Raw genomic sequence first — 22,970 nt, 5'->3', positions numbered from 1 at the left:
CCATGTGGAATTATATTACCATCATCAACCAACAATATTAGATTTGCCTGATCATTTGGAGATTCATCAAATGTTGGTGCAACATCAACAACATTCTTACCTTTATACATATAATCACTCTCATCCACAGGGTCATTGTAAGAAGGAACATGATTCAATGTCATAGGTAATAAATTACAAATTTGGTTACTTCCAACACTAGAAGACCCATTGCCACTAGAATGTTTTTCCACTGGAAATCGATTAATACTACTTTACATAACATGATTAACAACAAACAACTATACGGTGTTAGGAGACATACTACTAACAAAATTAAGAAAATATTTGACATCACTATCGTCAAGAACCTGTATAACTATGGTTGATCTAGGACATTGTAAAGATATACGTATTTGATTAGTGTGTAAGTTGGACTTTGAAGCAACCAATGTAACTAACCACAAAAATTGATATCATTGCTTATATCTACACTAAAACGTGTGTAGTCTGGAACAATATATTACATAGATCCATCAATTTGTTGTCATTACTCTCCACTAGAAATTGATCCTCTAGAAACATTTCTTATACAAACTCATTTTTTAGTATCCAAAAGCTTCATGGGGTTATGCTAAAAGAATGACAATACAAATACATGAATATTACAAGTCTGGAACATTGGTCTGAAACGTCTGTACTTTTGTACTTTGCAGACTAGTCTCCAAAATACACTTTCTTCGGTATATGGACAATACTACTACTAACCATCACTAACTCCGGAATGGCCATGAGTACTCTGAAATATGATATTCTGAAGTAAGTGATTATTTTTCAAAATATAAAAAATAATGTTTTTGTTAAATACCTCCTTTATAATTGCTAGTTATAATTGTTATTTTAATGAATTTTTCTAAAAAAACAATCAATTTCTTCAAACCACAAGGTTTAATAGAATTAAAGAAGAGAAATTAAATATATTCTTATTTTTTATTCATACTAAAATATTCATACATATTTAAATAATGACATGTGTCATATTAATATACAAAAATATCAATAAATAAGCATTAAATATTACAAATGTCACAATTTAATTGGATATGAGGATTTAGAGGAAAAAAAATAAAAATATATTTAAATTCTCATTAAAAAAATTCCAAAATTTTTATTTTGCAAATGGAACCCAATTTTTTCAATTATCCAAATCCATTCAAAATCCATGAACAAAACATGCTCTAAGACTTTTATCGGTGGAATGGTGAATAAGATGAAAAGGAAAAGTCTAATTAATTTTTTATTAAATTTACAATTAAAAAAAAATAAATAAATAAAAATAAAAATAAAAATAAAAATAAAAAATAAATAAATAAAAAAAAATAAAAAAAGCTCCTCTACTCTCCTACAAATACCAAGCAAATGCCTTTATGCGCTGTGTTCTTCTTCTTTCTTAAATATTCAAATTAATTTCTTCTTTTAATTCTCTGTAATTTTCACGATAATCAAGAATGGTGGTTTTCCCAAACCCCACAACCGAACAGTTCGATGTTAAAACCTGCAAACCAGTAAACCGTTTGACTTATCCTGCAATTCCTCTCATTGACCTTTCCAAACCTGATTCAAAACACCTTCTTGTTAAAGCATGCCAAGATTTTGGATTCTTTAAAGTCGTTAATCATGGAATCCCAATGAAATTGATCAATAAGCTCGAATCAGAAGCCACAGAATTCTTCTCGTCTCCTCAATCTGTCAAAGAAAAAGCTGGCCCACCTAACCCGTTTGGTTATGGTAACAAGAACATTGGTCGAAATGGCGATGTTGGTTGGGTGGAATACCTTCTCCTCAACACAAAACCTGAATCTGATTACAATAAGATTATCTCCAGTTTTGAAGAACACCCAGAAAGTTTCCGGTATGAATGAATTAAAATCAATATTTTATGAGAACTTCATGCTCTGTTTTCTGATCGATGTGAATTTTGGTTTTTTCAGGTGTGTCGTGGATGATTACGTGAGAGCTGTGAAGAAAATGGCGTGTGAACTTCTAGAATTTATGGCGGATGAACTGAAATTGGAGCAGAGAAATGTCTTTAGTAAGCTGTTAATGGATGAGCAGAGCGACTCTGTTTTCAGGCTCAACTACTATCCGCCATGTCCAGAGCTTCAAGAACATGAAATCAAAGGAGGGAATTTGATTGGATTTGGAGAACACACAGACCCACAAATCATTTCTGTTTTGAGATCCAATAACACTTCTGGACTCGAAATTTCGTTAAGAGATGGGAGTTGGATGTCTGTTCCTCCGGATTCAGAGTCGTTTTTCATCAATGTTGGTGACTCTTTACAGGTACATATTCTTATACATTCACACACACACACACAAACTTTGTAATATTTGAAACCTGAAAAGGCATTACAAGATTTGTTGCGATTTCGAAGGATACGATATGAAACCAAACCGTATCTGAGTTTTCCCCAATCGAATTTACCATTTTCTTAAAAGACTTATTGTTGATATTTTTATTAATATTATAATGATTAAAAGATTGGCTAAATTTTATAAATGAAAGTGAAGTGTTAGTTAATATATAGTTTCATCACGTATTGCTTATCAATCTATATTGTTTTTTAAATTGATGTATATAATTTCAATAACTACTTTTTTGCTTATAGAATTATCACCAGATTAATTTTTTTAACAAATTATCTATATATTAAAAATTACATTAATCAAATAAAGAGGTGGGAAAAACATACATTTATGCAAGGGCCCATTACACAAACCTTTTTTAAAAATGATTACCAAAAGGGTTGTACTTTGTGAGAAAATATAGAAGTTGTTAAAGCATAATAAGAGAAGGTCATATGACTCCTATATATGTAGATTCCCCATCAAAATAGCATATTTGCTTTCCTAGTCCTAATCAATCTTTTTCCCAACGTCCTCAAGTCACTTTCTACCTACAAATTTAGACAAAATAATAGAATAATCATTACACTATTATTAGTCTTTAATTTATATATTATGATATAAACATTTATATGACAAACATTGACATGGTAGTAGAGATGATTCTAGAATGACATACTTATAAAAATATAAAGTTTTAAAAGAGAGAATTTTAACAGGATAAATTAATGTCAACTTTGAATAGTGCTATTGTTGACATTTAAAGCCTTCCACATCACTCTCATGAAGTCATGACCTTTAAGCATGGCAGAAACAGTAGCAACACAACTTGTTTGAACACCACATTATTAACTTGAAAGATATATCATGTATATGTATTTGTTTAAAGGTGATGACAAATGGAAGATTCAAGAGCATAAAGCATAGGGTGGTGGCAAATAGCAAAAAAAGCAGGATGTCAATGATATATTTTGGAGGGCCACCATTAAATGAGAAGATAACACCATTGGCATCACTCCTTGAAAGGGATGAAGAAAGTTTGTACAAAGAGTTTACTTGGTTTGAGTACAAAAAATTTTCCTTTAACTGTCCATTGTCTCATAATAGGTTGGGATTCTTTGAAAAAATTTCTTCTAGATATTAATTTAATTTTTAATTTCTTTACAGAAATATATATATATATATATATATATATATATATATATATATATATATATATATATATATATATATATATATATATATATATATGTAATATTGTCGTTTAAAGAAAAGAAATTAAATTTCTATTTATTTGTTGTAACAACTCAACACACATTAATAGAAGAATGACGAATCAAAAGCTAAAGGAGATCGGAACCATTTATTTCATTTGAATAGAAACGGGAGATGTATAACAAATTGCAAACAAATATATTTATGTCTTTATATTGCCAACAAACAATTACAATAAATGTTTTCAAATTGCCAACAAACTGAATATATTATATAAAAGTAAAATATATATTTTTTAAATTTCTTTTACTATTTTGGTCTAAGTTTCTTTTTACAAATTTGTCTTAAAATTAGTTTTTTTTTTTTTTTTTGGAAAATGACTCTTGAGGGTATTTAACTTTTACGTTTGTAATCATTTGGTCCCTTTCTTTTTTTTGTATTCAATATATCATTGAACTTGTTGTTTGTGTCCACCATAACCATTTTGACCGGCTTTTGACCTGTGATAGTCGGTCAAAGGGTTATGGTGAACATAAATAACAAGTTCGATGGTATATTGAGTACAAAAAAAGGAAAGGGACCAAATGAGAACAAACTCAACAGTTGGTTATCCTCCTGAGTCATTTTCCCCGAAAAGTTAAATGAAATTAAAGTTGCAAAATTTCATAGACTGCAACCTTCTTTGGCCATAACGTATATGAAGAGCGTTTCAGAGGGGTAACTTCGTTAAAACATGGTCTATGCTATGCTTACTGTGGTTAGCTGTCAACACTTCTCTTCAAAAGGATATGATCTTGTATGAGAGGTATATTTATCAACATAAACGTTTACCTCAAGGTATATTATGGTGATGTGTCTGCAAAAACAACATGATATTGTACATATTGATGTTGTATCTCATCCATGAATTCGATCTTAAAGCTAAGTAAACTAAAAAATCACAGCACTTGTGATTCCACTCGTTTGTAGACTTGTCTAGAATCCATGATACGATAAATCATTCGATTGGAAATGTGAATGTAGTCATGAAATGCGACTGCTTAGTCAAGATTTCCCTAATAAATACTCAAGTGCATTACAAAGTTGTACATGTATGAATAGTGTTCTTTCGTAGGTCATGTTTGAAGAAAAGCAAGAATGAATCTCATAAAGTCATTAATATCAGTAGGAGATGACGTGTAGGGGTGGCAAATCGGGCCATCGTGTCGTGTTTTTGTCTGACACGACACGACACGACAAGGTTTTATGTAACACGAACACGACACGACACGATATCGTGTTTTTTTTAACTAACACGAAAACGAACTGATTAAAACACGACACGACACGACAAATATAACATAATGAAAAAAATAGTTTATTTAATTAATATTTAATCATACATAACACGAAAAACACGACAAATAAATGCTAAATCGTGTCAATTTCGTGTCGAATTTTAAACACGAACACGACACGACACGACATCGTGTTATTTACACTTAACACGAACACGACACGAACACGAATTTGAATTTCACTTTTGTCCCAAATTCGTTTCGTGTCGTGTTTATTTGTCGTGTCGTGTCAACAATTGTCACCCCTAATGACGTGAGATTTGTTGTAAATGAGTAAAGGGAAAATGACTCAGGATGGTAACCAACTGTTTAATTTGTTCTCATTTGGTCTATTTCCTTTTTTTTGTACTCAATATACCATCGAACTTGTTGTTTGTGTTCACCATAACCCTTTGATCGGCTATCACATGTCAAAAGTCGGTCAAAAGGGTTATGATAAACACAAACAACAGGTTCGATGGTATATTGAATACAAAAAGGGGACCAAATGAGTACAAACGCAAAAGTTAATTACCGTCAAGAGTCATTTTCACTTTTTTTTTTCAAATTAATTGTTTTTACACTTTTTTTCAATATTTTTAACTTTTTTATGCTATTTTTATAATGTTTTCTGTTACAATTTTAGAAAGTTTTTTTATATTTTTTTACAATCAAAACAAAAAGTAGATCAAATATAGATGTAGATCAAAACCCATAAAACAAATAAACACAAAAAACAGTTTGAAACTTATAAATCCAACTTTGTTATTCAATCGTCTATTTTTTGTGTTGATTGGTTCTTTGGGTTTCAATCTATTTCTTATGTTGGTTGTAAAACAATTGAAAATTTGTTCTTAAAAAAAATTAAAAAGGTTCTAAAAAACTTGTAAAAAAGTCATAAAAATAGTTAAACATATTGCACAAAAAAGTTGTAAAGAGTGTAAAAAAAATTTAAGGTTATACAAAAAGTTGTAAATTTTTTTATAAAAAGTTAAAAAAAAATGGTTGTAAAAATTTTTTTTTAAAAAATATTTTTAGACGAAATTGTAAAAGAAAGTTTGGACCAAAATAATAATAAATTTTAACACTTGGGTAAAAAATATAAAATTGTAAAATAACATGTTATACCTAATATAGCATGAAAAAAGCAAAAATATAAAAAGAAAAAAAAAGTTTGTTTACATTTTATTTAAATCGTTTGTTAGCAACTTTAAAGACATTATAAATATTTTGTTTTTTAAAAATAATGTAAGGACTAGATTAAATTTCATCATTTTTTCATGTAGTTTTACCATTTAGTTTTTATAATGATTTTTACAAAGTTTAATGAAATGTTATTTAAATTTTTTTAAATCTATTCGAATTGAAAAGTTTAATGGTTATTTAGGGACCGAGCCAAAATTTTAGAATAAGAAAGGCTTCTGTTATATTAAAATATTAAAATGCATTTATAAGCTTTTGATTCCTTCTTGTTTGCTATTAAAACAATTACAATGAAATACAAATACCACCTAGCATTTCTTATTCAATTCCCAATCATCTATAAATATGAAAGTATAAAATTGGTAGAAAAAGTTCACATATTTATTGTTTCCGAAAGACAATAAATAAACCACTAAACAACCAATAGTTATCATTAAAAAAAAATAAAAAAAAAACACTATGTTTGGATCTCTCATTCAACAAACCATAACCATAACCAATTAATAATAGTTTGTGGTTTTAAAAATTTGAAACAATAAACTAATAAAAAGCTAAACAACTAATCAATTAACCTATAAATAATCTATTGGAACTTAGAAAATTGATAATATTTAAAAATAACTCAACGAATATACAACAAAGCCGTCAAAACATTATGTCTAGACATTAAAAACCGAAAATTAATAAACAATTGAAAGTTATATGTAAGGAAAAAACCGTTGGATCGACTCAAAGCTATACACAATATACCTCATCATCAAAGTAAAAACAGAACAGAAAGATAAAACAAATAATAAATGGAGATTTGGAGACGATTTCTTACTAGGGGCTTTGAGTTCTGGGGCGTCGACACCATGAGAAAAGGAGGAGGCATAGACAACAACAACACAATTTAAATTAACTCTTAGGTGTTGTTTGTTTTTTTGAAGTCAAAATGTCTGCAGTCTGCGGACCACATCTGCAAGCCTCTGCGACAGAAGAGGTGGACCAAATGTCTGCAGTCTGCAATAAGAGGACTGTTTGTTTTTAACGTCTGCGGGTTGTTAAAATAAATTGATTTTTTAAACTTAATTTCATGTCATAAACATTAAAAATACATTTTTAACAAAAAAAAAAAACTGCACGGTGGCCCATGTTTTTTTTTGGTTTAGGTTAAAATGAGGTCTGAACACCTTTGAAGACAGTGGCCCATGTCTGCGCCAGGAAGATCTCGCGCAGACGTTTTCTGATCTGCGCACTTCCAAAAAACAAACAATCTGCGAGGGCATATGTCTGCGCGGCGCAGACAAAAGTAGTTGCGCAGATCTTCACACAAAAAACAAACAGCCCCTTAGTCTTGAGATAACCTTCCATAATTAATAGCGATGACATGATTTCAATTTTCGTTCAAATTGATTTTCATAACAATTTTTGTCACTCGTTTACACTAGGATTTGGACTTTTGAGAGCATATCAAATGCAAGTTCTTTAATATTTATTATGGGTGGGGTTTAGAATCATTGACCAAATTCGCGATATAATCACATAACTAATTAAGGATTTAAGGTGTAATCATGCGTGTAAATTAGTGGTGAGCTTTAATTGGAATCGGCCACAATTAAATGAGATAACAGGGGTGGTGGGCTAAATAGAAACCAACCAATCGAATTTTAGGCTATGTTTAGCGGACTAGCTGAAAAACTAGCTGTTAGCTGAAAAGCTAGCTGATGGCTGAAAAGCTAACTGTTAAATAAAAAACTAGCTGGTAGCTAAAAAGCTAACTAATAAAAAATAACGTTTGGTAAAACTAGCTGAAAAGCTAGCTGAAATATATAAAATTACATAAAAGGACATGTAAGAATATGTGTTTCTATAATTAATTAAGGGGTGTATTTGGAAAAAATTTAAAAAGCTCCTAAAAAGCTAATCTAAGTAGCTTTTCAAAAAGCTAGCTTATAAGCTCCTTATGGTAAAGTAATTAGATGGGGATTACTGATTATGGGGGCAGAGTACCCGTTTGCCCCTGTATTGCCTCCGACACTGTGGTTATTGAATGTCAACTTGAAATCCTATTATGATTGAATATAACATATTGAATGTTAACTAAATGACAAAATTGTAAAAATGGTCCCTGTGGTTGACAATTTTATGTGTCTTTGGTCCAAAGCGAAACATTGGTGCACCACTGATCCAAAATTGGATCTTTCTATTGTTTTTGGTCCCTATCTACTGGAGAAGACCATTATGGCCTTATAATTTGTTTTTCCGTTTTTTATTATCAATTTTTATTCAAAAAAAAACCCACCACCATCCCGTTCACTCTCTCATACACACAAACATATCTCTCTCTGTCTCTAACTAACTAAATCTTCATCTGGGTTCTTTAACTTCGTCTTCTTAAACACACACACACATACATAATTATGAAGATACATACTCAAGAATAACACACATTAGAGGAGTTTTATATATATGCACTAGGAGTTTTCCTAGTTTTACCGAGTGTCACCACTGTCCTCCATCACCACCTACAAGCACCTCCATCTCCACCTAGAAATCATCGGACGCCACCTAGTGATAGGGTTTTTGATGGGTTTTGGTCATAAGAACATCCTATGTGCTCATGCAAACCCTAGTGCTTGGATCTAGGTTTCTCTATTATACATGCAATGTATCCAAGACTTACAATCTTAGATCTAACATATTATAAACTGAAAGTAGGGTTTAGAGAATTACCTTTGATTGTTATGTAGCAATAACAATCTCAAATCCTCCTTGTGATGACTTTAGAAAGCTTAGAGTCACAACTGTCACTCCTCTAATGGCTCACAAACACCAAGAGCAAGAGGATGAAGAATAAGGAGAGAGGAGGCTGCCCAAAACGTCCAGAAACCCTAGTGAAACTCTAAGCCACGTTTTTGGGGTTTAAGGGTACTATATATACATGTAGGCTATTAGGGTTTTCAACTAGGAAACCCTAATTTGACTGCTTAAGCCCTAAGCAACCCATGGACCCTTTTAGAATATCCCTTGGACGATTTCTAATGGGTTTCCCCATAGAATTCGTCAACCTATTATCCCAAGGTAATCCATAGCCCAAATGCAATTATCTTATAATTACAGTTCCAGTCCCTTAAGTTTAATTAATCTCTTTTAGTCACAAAATTAATTATCAATTAATTCTTGACTAATATTAATTAAACAATATGATTTCTCCTTTAATATATTTTTCTCATAATATATTAATAAATCATAATTAATCTTCTCTCTCCATAATTCATCCTATCAAGTTGCTTTGGTGAAGGCAACCCAAAAGGACCATGCACCATCGGGTCAAGTACATACCAAAATAGTTATGGACTTAGACACTAATCCAACAGTCTCCCACTTGGATAACTCTAATAATTATTATGCGTATGACTTCATATCCTGATCTGTAATCGTAGCTTTCAAAAGCCGCTGTCAACCCTGATCTTATCAGACACGCGTCCTTTAGATAAGGGATCATATATTCCTCCATTCTAGATATCGTATAGACTGATACATGGATTTAAATCATTCTCTATGTCTATGTGTTGTTTCTCGATTTCCGATTTATGACGACTGACAACAAACTACAATTGAACACATCAAATTAGTCCCGGCTTGGCCAAGCACTTAGTGTCATCACTAAATCATCGAGGGGCCCACAGATATCGCTTTCATCCTACTTTGGATAAAAGGAACGGATAAAATTTGATTCAATGCTTGCTTGCACTTACTCACCGAATAACATACAATAATATGTGTTATAACACCAAGTTACTGGTGCGTTTACATATTATCAATGTGTAACCGACTCGCAAGATACAACTCACACATCTCGGTTTCAAGAATATAAGATATTATCGTCTCACCAATCACTCGTGATAAAATCCATGAAGTGATCCAAGTGAGCGTGGGTTTAATCCAATGCTCAAACTCATATTCATAAGCACTCATGAACGTTGCAACAAACATTTGCTTATGTCTAATACACTTTAGACAATCCACACACCAATTCACGACAGTCTTCATTCATACCTACTTCCAACATATGAACGATGTGGCCCGTTCGAATAATTTGATTGTTCTGAACCAATTTAATTATTCAGGAAGTCAAAACATGCAAAGTGAAACACAAGAATAATACTAATCCCATATGGCACCAAACTCTGGGTATACATAAAACATTTTATTTAATCACTATATTGATTACTCATTATTTGTTGTTTCGGGTAATCAACTTCTTACTTGAATTATTACTACACTTGTCCCATGCTCTCAGCATGCACACAATGTTTACCTACGGTCCTTACTTTGTGAAATAGATCAAATGAACACATTTCCAATCATGCTCATTTCACAACTCCCAATCCTTATCATAAGTATAAGAATATCAAATTCTTGCCACATATAGAATATGCTAGATTCTAACATTTTATGCAATGTTCCTTTCGTAAATTCATAGCTCAAAATCATCAAGACTTGGCCATTCTCTATCAGAAGCAATTCTATAGATATGATGTCTTTCATTCAAAGTACATTCCTTTGAACATCCTTCTTGCATAAAAGTTTCTAATCCAGACATAGATTCTCGATATCCAACTCCCAATATAGAAACATTTCCATATTTTGTCATACGACAACTTATTGTTAATAGAATCTTATCTATTCATAATAATGTCGATATGGTCCATCCAATACAATACTTCCAACTACTCACAAGCGACCAATCCTCAGCGAGCTTTGGATCGTCCTTTGATAGTTGTTTAATTATTTTAGTCAAAACTGATTCTAGTCCTTTTCCCTCTAAATGCGCTAGACCTTTGGAAAATTTTAGAATGGTCAAATATAATAGCACTAGCAATCAATCCTATACCCGAAGCGTATGGGATACGATGCATAATGTCTTACATAAAGATATGATACTTTATCAATCTTCTGCCATAATATTTAATGTGCCACGTTATCACAATTCGAACAATGCCATAACACTATGTATCATTGACTAAATTTATTAACATTTCACAACCTAAGCCTTTAGATTAGAAATGAAGCATAATATTCTCTCCCTTAATTATAGCAAAACAACTATTCAACCCTTACGACTTTTCAAAGTATAACTCTTGTTTTCTATAATTAATATTGCTAACTTGCAATACTTGTTTTAATAATCATACAAGCACAACATTTATGCTCCGACTATCATGATCATTATTATCAAATAAGCATAACACTTATGCTCCCACTAGCTTTGACATGATAATCATTTATCTAAGCTTCTTAAACTTATACACTTTTGCCTTAGATAGCTCATATGTGTGTCTAAACAATTCAGACTAATTGTCAAATCTCACAATTCGAATTATGAAAGGGATACCGTAACCATAATCGAATTCGAGAATACAATTTCACAATCACTATCTTCTTAAAATCTCTCTTAGTGAAAGCATTTCCTCACAGTCATTTTCATGAAGGAGGGAATCTTATGACACTTAGGTTTTAATGGTGTATGTGTTCCTATCCATGCGAATTTGCCCAAAACCAAAGTTTGCGACAAATCCAGACTCATATGGACCGACCTTTCTTAATCTTGATTTCTTGTCTTATGGTAACACGAGTGCCCACCATGTCTTCCAAGTAGTTAAGCAGCTCATCCTTTCTTATCAATGTACTTTTCATTGATCAAGGTCCTTGCTTTTTATGCATTCAAATGAGAACTCATAGAACTCACATGCATAATTAACTCAATTGGAATGGCACATAAACAAAATAATGTCAACACAATGGGTTGTAAACCTCAAGTCGTGTGCTAGTGATGATCGATAAGGTTTATTCTTGATTTGTTCTTGAAACCTTTCAAGACCATTGAGACTCCCACTGACTCCTTGACATATAAGATTCTCTTGTCAATAAACATTTCTTGACAAACAAATATTCAAGAGTTAGTGTAGCTTTTATCAAGACAAAACACTTCACAAAATTGGTCTTAGTTGGTCTTTGTCTTATCCAAGACATCACAACTTTCCAATTTCAAATGTGCAAGAATAAGAAAACCTTTTTCAAATTCTACATTCGATGAATGTTATAAACCTTCTTAAGACTTGTCACTCAATGTCACAATCTTAACTCTAAGACTTGTTTTGGAATGAAGTATGATTGACTTCTTGATTTAACCATTTCTTCAATTCTTGATTCCTCTTCTCAGACATACAATTGCACTGAGACTCACTTACAGGATCAATTAAGATATGATTCTTAATCATTAAGACCTATCATAAAACATAATAAAAGTACTCTCCCTTCTTCTTAGAATAGAGAAACTTTTATCTTTCTGCCTACTTGATTCTTCTTTATTCGTTATGCTATTTATTGAAACTCTTTCAATCAACTGAGAATTACACTTAATCTCATAAGTATAATCATATTTAATTAACCTTAGTAAATCATGACGAATATCTTTGTCACTCTTGTGGTGGACTTGATCAACACACAACCTTGTGTACTCGATCTCCTAGTCCTTCACTTGACACTTTGTCAACGAATTAGTCTAATTTTCAAATATGAAATTTCTTATTCATCATGCAACCAAGTTGTATGATTCCAAGTTTCTGTCCAATTGAAACTTGGGCGATGAGAAACTTTCCCTATTTGGTAAATTCTTGACATTTCCACAAATAACATAATTAAGAAACAAATCCATTATTGCTAATAACAGAAACATTCAAACATCAATTTTTCATACACGCCATTGCAAGGATAAATATAAAAACAAAATCTATTTTATTGCGGAAAAATTTATCCTTACAATGCAATTCATTGAAAAACTATGTTAATACATATTTCTTAGCAATCTATTCTAACTCTAAGTAGTAGCTCAAGAATCCAAACTTCAAGCAATGCGATCGAAATCCATTTCTTTACGATTAGATTCTGCTCACTTCTTCCCTTAAGTTTCATTTCCTTTCTTCGATCCTACAAAACATCAATTGTAATCTTATCACATCATGTATCAAGAATCTAGAATAGGAACTTAAAAGAGTTAGTTAATGGATTTTACCTAAAGCAGAGCCATATGTTTTGACTCTCCTATCTCTTAGATCTCTTAGGTAAATAGGGCAGCTTCGTCTCTAATGCCCCTTCTCTTGGCAATAAAAGCAAATTAACTCTTTTGGAACAGCACATGGAACTACTTCTGACTTTGCCTTTCTCTTATGATCAAACTTTTCGATCATGGCATGCATTTCGTTGCCATTGCATATATCCATAGAGGTCTGGAAGGCAGATCCACAAATTAACTTTGCTTTTCCAGTACGCCAAATCATTGCTGATTCAGCAGCAATGAGCATATAGGTGAGATCGATGAGGGTTACATCGTGGCTCATCATATAGTACTCTCTTACGAACTCACTATATGAGTCAGGAAGTGATTGAAGAACCCAATCAACAGCCAACTCCTCACAAACAACAGATCCCAACATTATTAACCTATCAATGTGTGACTTCATCTCTAGTACGTGTGCACACACTGACTTTCCTTCTACATGTTTTCTTGCCAAAAGGGCTTGAGTGAGTTTGAATTTTTCAATCTTATGAACTCGTGGGTTAGGGAGAACAATAGGAGGAGGTGGAGGAAGTGAAGCATGATCTTGTGTTCCTCGATCGAATCGTGGAATATCATCTTCATGTGAAAAACTTGTTCCACAGGATTTGGGAAGACCATAGTTATCATACTTTGACATCTACAAAACGGGAGAAAAATTAAATTCAAGTTAGTTGATTGATTGAGTCCTTAATAAATCACCCAAATGAGATATTAAGGCTAGGACCCAACACAATACTCTACAACCTAGAAAAGGGATGCCGTAATCTAGTTGCAGAATATTTGAAGGTAAGTGAATGACGATTCACTAATTTCCACCATGAAAAACGAAAAAGAAATTTAAGTTTTAAATCTATTAAAAATTCCTAGATCTTTTGAGATTCAATGAACTTTTCAATGGCATGTTTAAATCTCGATATGCCCCTCTAGTTTGTGACTGGGATACCGAGGATCACAAAGCGGGTGTGAATAACCATGCAGACTTACATGGTGCCCCCACATGTTACAGTCACCTATTCGATGTGCCGGTTAACCACACACGCTCCACCGAACTATGAAAAACATTGAGTCACCCTTTGCTACCTTTGCTTAGAACCATTTAGTGTTCCGGTTAACCACACACTCTCCACTAACGTCTTCGCAAGGGCACAAAGTGTAATTTTATGGAATTGCATCAATTCGCTTTTGCTTAAAGTAACTAAGATTGGGAATTTGTAAAAGCATTTAGTTACTTTTGTGCTTCATTATACTTATAATGGAAGGTTTCTGTCATATCCTACCCGTTCGGCTAACGACCCTCCACTAGTCAAGAGTGCGGTGGGTAAGAGTGGATAACCATTCAATCGCCATTTTATTGGCAATTTCCTTAAACACCCCTTATAGACCAGCTTCGTGAATGAGGCCTACTAACGGTAAGACTGACTTTTACTCATACATATATATTAGACTTTTAATGTTATATATAGTATAGAGTGTATTTTACACTTTTAAAATACTAGGTGGTCAAATTTAATAATTATACACTTTAATTAACTAATAAAACCATAAAGGTGTGATTTGAACTTTTCAAAACAATACTAGGGTTTTAGAATTTAACATTTCTAAATTAAACTTTTAATCAACTTTTAAATTCCAAAACTTGAGGGCAAGTTTTGAAACATTTCAAAACATTAGGGTTTCAACTATTTAAATTTCAAAACAAAACCTTTAAGTTCAAATTTAAACCATAAAACTTACATGGGCACAAATGAAACTATTTCATAACACAAGGATCAAATAACAAATAATAGAAATTAAACAATTAATTTTGTCGTTATCTATATTTGACCTAATTTCAATTTCTTGCAAGATAAGTTACCAAATTAATACAAATAATCAATCTTAAATCATATAAGGAAGTTATTATCTAATCAATTGGTAATTATCTTGTGTTTTGGCAAGGATAATCTTTTAGAAACATTAAAAATCGTATTTTATAAGTTTAAAACGAATATGGTAATTATCCTTAAGCAAAACAGCAATAAAATCTGAAATTCCCTCTGTCTGACGCTCCGACTAGCCGAGTCACACATTGGAACTCGTCGAGTCCATGTAGTGACTCGCCGAGTCAGTTCGAACAGAAGGCCAGAATTCGATTTTCAGTTAATAATTCAACATAGCATCACATACAACAGAAACCAACCTGGCTCTGATACCATTGATGGGTTTTGGCTATAAGAACATCCTATGTGCTCATGCAAACCCTATTGCTTGGATCTAGGTTTCTCTATTGTACATGCAATGTATCCAAGACTTACAATCCTAGATCTAACATATTATAAACTGAAAGTAGGGTTTAGAGAATTACCTTTGATTGTTATGTAGCAATAACAATCTCAAATCCTCCTTGTGATGACTTTAGAAAGCTTAGAGTCACAATTGTCACTCCTCTAATGGCTCACAAACACCAAGAGCAAGAGGATGAAGAATAAGGAGAGAGGAGGCTGCCCAAAACGTCCAGAAACCCTAGTGAAACTCTTAGCCACGTTTTTGGAGTTTAAGGGTACTATATATACATGTAGGCTATTAGGGTTTTCAACTAGGAAACCCTAATTTGACTGCTTAAGCCCTAAGCAGCCCATGGACCCTTTTAGAATATCCCTTGGACGATTTCTAATGGGTTTCCCCATAGAATTCGTCAACCTATTATCCCAAGGTAATCCATAGCCCAAATGCAATTATCTTATAATTACAGTTCCAGTCCCTTAAGTTTAATTAATCTCTTTTAGTCATAAAATTAATTATCAATTAATTCTTGACTAATATTAATTAAACAATATGATTTCTCCTCTAATATATTTTTCTCATAATATATTAATAAATCATAATTAATCTTCTATCTCCATAATTCATCCTATCAAGTTGCTTTGGTGAAGGCAACCCAAAAGGACCATGCACCATCGGGTCAAGTACATACCAAAATAGTTGTGGACTTAGACACTAATCCAACAGTTTTAAACCAGAGGAGTTTTCTAGATCTGCACTTGGGTTAAGGTTATTCAAACAGTGGCGGTAGCAGCGTTGATATCTGAAAAATGAAGATATCGACTCCATCATCAATTGTTTATCCCTAATCACATAACTTCACATGAACATTGCCATTTTTTATGGTTTCATCGATTTCAGATAATCAATTCCACTGAAAGGAATATCGATTTTTACTGAAAGTAAGATCGAATTTTGGAAAACTCATGTAAAATTGATAGATAAGAAATTGATGATTTTTGGTCAAAAACTTATCGTAAAAGTGAAATCAACACCTGGAGCTTAATGAAATTAGGGCTCATAAGCCCCCGTCTCTTGTTTTAATCGGGATAAAGAGGGGACGAACAAGGCAGTCGAACGAGGCGATTTGAAAAGAACATGAGGGCTCGTTGTGTTCATTGTGAGGAAGAAGGGAAACAAGGCAGAGGTCCTTCCGTCGAGAGGGATGAAACATTTCTTCAAGACCGGTGACCCTTCGTGGGTTTTTCTTCCTCATCTTCAGCAACGATCTAAGAGACGCAAAGCAGCAGAATTGTCGACCTTGGGTCGCTCAAAGAAAGAAGAATGGAGGCGGCATCCAACGATGAAACTCGAAGGGAAGGTGGACAGAAGAATGGTCTGGTGGAACAATGTAAGCAGGTGGGGTTCAGTGGAGTTTGCTCGATGGGAGGAGAAGAGAAGTGCAAGAGATGACGTTGTTGTTGTCTTGGTGGCTCACTGACGCACCACCATAGCCCATGGTTCATGGCATATGAAGATATATATATATATATATATATATATATATATATATATATATATAGAGAGAGAGAGAGAGAGCATCATCTCTCTCTTGGAGGACAAGAAAAGTGTGAGAGATGAGGCTGTTGTGGACACACCACCACAACCCATGGTTCTAGGGATGTCAAAAAGTCTCGTGGGACCCTGATCCCGTAGGAGCCCCGTCCCGTATATTTATATAAATTGGCATATATTAATTATATAAATATAATAAATAATAAAATGATTTTTACGTACAAAAATTCAACAAAAACATGTTTTAAAGTTGTTTGTAACATGTAAAATTATGTTATAAATATCTATTTGTTACCCAAAAAATAGTTTCTTTTAGCTCAAATAAGGTAGCCCAAAATCAATCGGGGACGGAGGAACGGGGGCGGGGGTGGGGGTCAGAAGGGGAATTCGGGGGCGGAGGCGGGGGAACGGGAAAATTTTGGGGGCGGGGGATGCAATCCCTGTCCCGTTTGTCTCCGTTGACATCCCTACATGGTTCGTGGCAGATGAAGAGAGAGAGAGAGAGAGAGAGGGAGGGAGAGAAGGAGAGAGATGGAGTGCGTGAGAGTGGTGGGTTTACTTATTTTTGTTTTTCATTTTTATAAGAATAAGAAAATAAATAAAAGAAATTAAAATATAATTATTTAAGAGGCATATCAAAAACACAAGAAAATACAAACATAGGGACCAAAACCACAAAATGTATCTAAAATTTGACCAGTGATGCACCAACATTTCGTTTTGGACCAAAACTATAGAATTTTGCGAACCACATGGACCATTTTTGAAATTTTGTCTAACTAAACATTCACATATCAGGAGTCGGTAAAGAGTGACCCTCTCAAATTAGAAGTCATGAGTTCAAGTTTCACTATGAGACATAGATGATATTTAGAATTAAGTTAGTTTACCTTTGAGTTGAAAGAAAACAGCAAACCATATTATTTATAATGTATGCTTTTAGAATGAAAGGTCCAGTCAATATATGATAAGATAGTTTAATTTCACAGTGATTAAAAGGAGACTAAATGAATTGTTCTAATAATTTATATAAAAATTGAAAAGGGATGCTAAACTTTTAACATATTTTATAGAATATATTGTTTACATACAAACATAAACTAAAGGGTTTGTAGTCCAACGGTATCAAGTGATATTCTTCTTCTGTGAGGTCGAGGGTTCAAGTATCGTCGTGAATATATGTGGAATAGGTGTTGTTAGCTTAAGAGAATATTAAAATTTTCTGTTAAAAAACATACAAACACAAGAAAATGAAAGAGGAAGATCCTTTCGGCCTAGAGTGCCTCTCGTATAGTGAGTTTAAAGACGATGGTTGTAGGTTTAAACCTACAAATAATATCCAAATATAATAAGTAAACGACTTATGTTTAGTGTCATACATAATTGTATCAAAATACTTTAATTCATGATTTATGCATGAACGTTTAGTCGTTCGGTATGTAATTTTTTTTTAGTGTTTTAACTAGTTTTTAGACTGTTGAGTATTATAACAGTGGCAGATCTATAATCAAAATAAAGAGGTATCCCCGACAAATAAATGGTATCCCCGTAAAAAAAATAGCATAGTACACAATAAGAAAAAGAATTATGAAAAAAATTACAATGTTAAAATTTTTTTGAGGGGCATTCCGGCCTACCCCGAGATATATACTAGATCTGTCAATACATTATAATCCAATCAACCTAAATTAAAATTAAAAATAATATATAAAGTACTATATCAATATTAATCTAGAAAAAAATTATATATTTTATTATAGTTTGTTTTACTTTCTAATAAAGATAAAGTATAATTATTCATAAAATTATCTATATAATTATAAAACATAATTTAGCCCCACCATGAAATGATGGGCACGTGTGCATAGGGAGATCAAAAAAAGAACGAGTTGGGTATGTGGGCATGAGCTGATTGTGGAAGATTGTACAGTTTCTTTCTTGACAAAATGTTATAAATAGTGTCTGTGTTTTTTAAAAAGTAATATTTTTAGGATAATTTTAGAAAAACGTTATAACGATGGTCTTGCTTTCAAAACATCGTTGGTTTTTCTTAATTCTAACTTTTTACATGTTAATATTTTTAAAATGACACATTTATTTTGGATCAAATCTAAAAGATATAATATACCATAAGGATTGCTTTTGTAATTTGATTAAAACCGCTTTGCCACGTAAATTGGTTGGGAGTCTATTTATATCTAACTAGTTTATATTTGTGATAATCATGGTTATAAAATTAATTAAACTTATATATTAAAAAATCAAAATTATTAATAAATTATTATTTAAGAGATATTTTTTGTTATATAAAATTATAATCGTTAATTTAAATAAATACGTGAAGGTATATCATCTTATAATCTGCATTAATTTTATTAATTTAATATAATTAGAGAGAAATTTTGAAATTTGAAATTTAAAATGAAAAATCAATTGTTAATTTAATGTAATTAGAGTGAGAAAATTTTAAATTAAAAATTTAAAATGGATAATCAATTATTAATTTAATATAATTAGAGTGAGAATTTAAAATTTAAAATTTAAAATGGACAATTAATAGGTTGACAAGAGAATGATATGTGATATAATATTAATTATCAGTTCTAATAATATAACACTTGTCGATACGAAAATAAACATATTCTTTTATTAGAATAGGAAGACTTACATGATGCTTAATCTTGAAATTTTTTATTATGCAGAGATCAAACCTTTCAACATACGAAATATGCCCAAATTCTAAAACGCAAACGTAAAAAAATAGACATGCTGTAAATTATAGGGACAATTTTTATAATTTATTCTTTTACATAAAAACCAAATTTACCAACATAGGAAACTATTGTGGCAAAAGTCTAAAAGTAAAAACCATTATAGCGGAAATTAAAAAGGCAAAAATAAAGTACTCATAATTATTTTCGTCGAAATCTAATAACCAAAAACTATTATAAAAAAATCCAAAAAAAAACAAAGATTTACTATTCATACTTGTTGTTTTCTTATATATAATAAAATAATAAATAAAATCTCATCTTTATTATTTATTTTAGAAAAAAAAAAAAAAAAAAACTTACTTCCCGAGAAATACGTGTCCAGCTGAGTGGGGTGCTTTAGCGCGTCGGTGCGTTTCCTCAGATTAATCGATCGTGAGGTCTTTGCAATTTTCACTCTTACCCTTAAACATTACAAAAATGGCCCCTCCTTTCAGAGAAATACATAATTACACCCTCAAATTTTTAACTTATTTGTTTTTATCCTATTAAATCTCAACCATTAAATTTCAGCAATAATCAGCTTAGATTTGTCATCGCATTCCTCACCGTAATTGGAGTCCTCACCCGGTAGGACTTATATATATATGAAACATGAATAATATAGTTTGTTGGTTTAGTTTTCTATATTGACAGTTTTGGTCCTTATATTTTTGGGTTTCAAACTTGGCCCATAAGACTTTTGTATATTGACATGTATGATCTTTATATTTTCATATATTTTCATATTTCATCCCTAGACTTTTTGAGTTTCACACTTTGGCCACAAAACCTTTGTATATTTATAGGTTTATTCCCTATACTTCCGTAGTTATGCAAGTTCAATCCCTTGTACGAAACATAAGTAGTAAGTTACTAGTTATGATTAATTATAAAGAGATTATAAAAGCATTTTTTTTAATATAATGTTGAACTATATAAACTTAATGTTTGAAATTTTATTCTTATCATTTATAAAAATACTCTACGCATTAACTTTATAAGAAACATCATAATCCTAATAAATGAAACCTTTTCAGCCACGTGTCATTATACTTTACCATTTCATATGAAAGTTAAATTACCTTCTTACCCCTAATAATATTTAATTGCATTGACCAATAAAAATCTATTTAAATTAGGAACTAATAAAGAAGTAAATGGTAAAAAATATATTTGCCATATATAAATTGATATCCCTTAACATCAGCTGTTGGTTTAAATTCATATTTCAAATTTGAAATTTTTTATCAATATTTCCGGAAATTATCTTTAATATGTAAAACAATAATAGACTTACCCATTTTATTTAGTCACTATATATTATATTCAATTCAATAAAACACAATAACCATATACTATTCATCAGAGAAATCGTCTCATGTGTATCAAAAATATTCTTCTCCAGTTTTTTTTTTTGCTTTTGTAGTTTTGTATTTGTGTGTGTATGTGTTATTGTGTCATTGTAGTTGGTTGTTTGTTTCTATTGTTTTTTGTTACTACCGCTGTTCTTTTTTTTCCCTTCACCACAGAAACATTCTACATCACAAAAAACAGTTACCTTATTACCTTATGATTCCTAATTTTCAATTAATTCTTTATTTGTTGTCTATTCGAAAAAGAGTTTTCATTGTAGGAACCCACAAAATAATATTTATAAATAATTTTGGGTACTTTTCGAAATAGAGTTTCCAACTTAAAATTTGATATTTTATGCCTATTATTTTTTGACCAATTATTCATTAACAATTAAACATATAATCATAATAAAACTTATAACAACTCTAGGAATGTTCATCGGTGTTTTTTTATTGCATTAAATTGCTATTTTTTTTACAATTCAAATAATATTTATTATATTGGTGGCGCTCAAGACAATAAAAAATTTAAAGAACTATATTTGAACAACATAAAATCTAATAAAACGTCTGCAACATTAAACGATCAAAGTTCATTTACACACTTCCTTATATACATGTAGTTTTGTTACATTACCTCATTTTTCAGATTTAAAATTTCATTTTAATACAATGTATGATTGTCGTTCTTATTTTGACTTTTTCAAAATTTATTTTTCTATGTACACTATTATCATTTTCTTATTAATCATCATTCAAATAACATTTATTACAATTTTGAACCATTTGATATAGAGATTGTAGATAAAGATATTGTATCAAAAGAAGCATTTATAAATCTATCATTTTATTATTATTATCTAAGTTATTCTAATTTGTTACCGTTAACATATCAAATTTTATAAAAATATTAATATTTGCAAATATATGATTAATGATTATTTTTGTGTATAAATAAGTTTTTTAAAAATTCGTAAACAATTTGTAGAATTTTTTTATATAATATTGTTTTTATTATTAGTAGAACACATTTTATTCATCATTTGAATTTGTAATTTATTTTATTGTGTTCATATAAGTATCTTAATTTTTTATTTGCATATAACAATGCCGTTTTCATGATTCGATGCGTTTGCTTCTTCTTTATTTTTTTTCTTCAGTCTATTCAGTTTTATATTCATTATACACAATTATCATTTTTTTTATTTATCTACACATAAAAAAACATTGCTCCTACCTTCAAACCATTTTACATATTAATTTGAACTAACCATTGAAGTTACCGAGAAAACATGATTTAATTCATTTTGAATTATCAATATTCTTTTACTTTATCTCCCGTGGATTCCACGGGTTGTAACCTAGTAACTTATATTTTTGTTTTTTAACTATTCGACTTTAATAAAACATATAATTAACTCATTATTTAACAACCAAATAATTACATTATCATTATTAAATTAAGTTAAACCATTATATTATTGTTTTTCTAAACAATCAACTATAAGAAAACATATAATTTTGACTATCATGATTTGATTTTTTTTAATTAAACAATGATATATCATAAAGTGGCTTGATCCTCCATCTTAGATACAAAGTTTCACACTTTGGCCAAAGTGTGAAACTTTGTATCTAACATGAATACATCATCTTCATTCTAGACATGTTTTACAGTTTGTGTCATGTTCGGGTCGTGTAAATTTGTATCTAACACAAATACATGAATATATGGATAATAGGAAAAACATAGTAGGGAAATCGAGATAGAAAAACATAGTATATATGGATAAACAAACAAAGAATCATCAACAAAAAA

At 31.1% G+C, this 22,970-nt stretch overlaps 1 protein-coding gene across 1 annotated transcript; it reads left to right on the top strand.

Annotated features, from left to right (window-relative positions):
* The first annotated feature begins 1,434 nt into the window (after window positions 1-1,434).
* LOC145054286 (gibberellin 2-beta-dioxygenase 1-like) lies at window positions 1,435-3,532 on the top strand. The gene is made up of 3 exons (XM_079002439.1): window positions 1,435-1,891; window positions 1,971-2,325; window positions 3,278-3,532. The coding sequence occupies exons 1-3, from the start codon at window positions 1,488-1,490 to the stop codon at window positions 3,530-3,532; spliced, it is 1,014 nt and encodes a 337-aa protein (XP_078858565.1). The 5' UTR covers window positions 1,435-1,487.
* Window positions 3,533-22,970: the final 19,438 nt, after the last annotated feature.

The sequence above is a fragment of the Lactuca serriola genome, chromosome 5, assembly GCF_051521515.1.
Source record: "Lactuca serriola cultivar US96UC23 chromosome 5, Lser_US96UC23_V15, whole genome shotgun sequence".
In the NCBI taxonomy this organism is placed as follows: Eukaryota; Viridiplantae; Streptophyta; class Magnoliopsida; order Asterales; family Asteraceae; genus Lactuca; species Lactuca serriola.
This window is presented reverse-complemented; position numbering and strand designations above follow the sequence as displayed.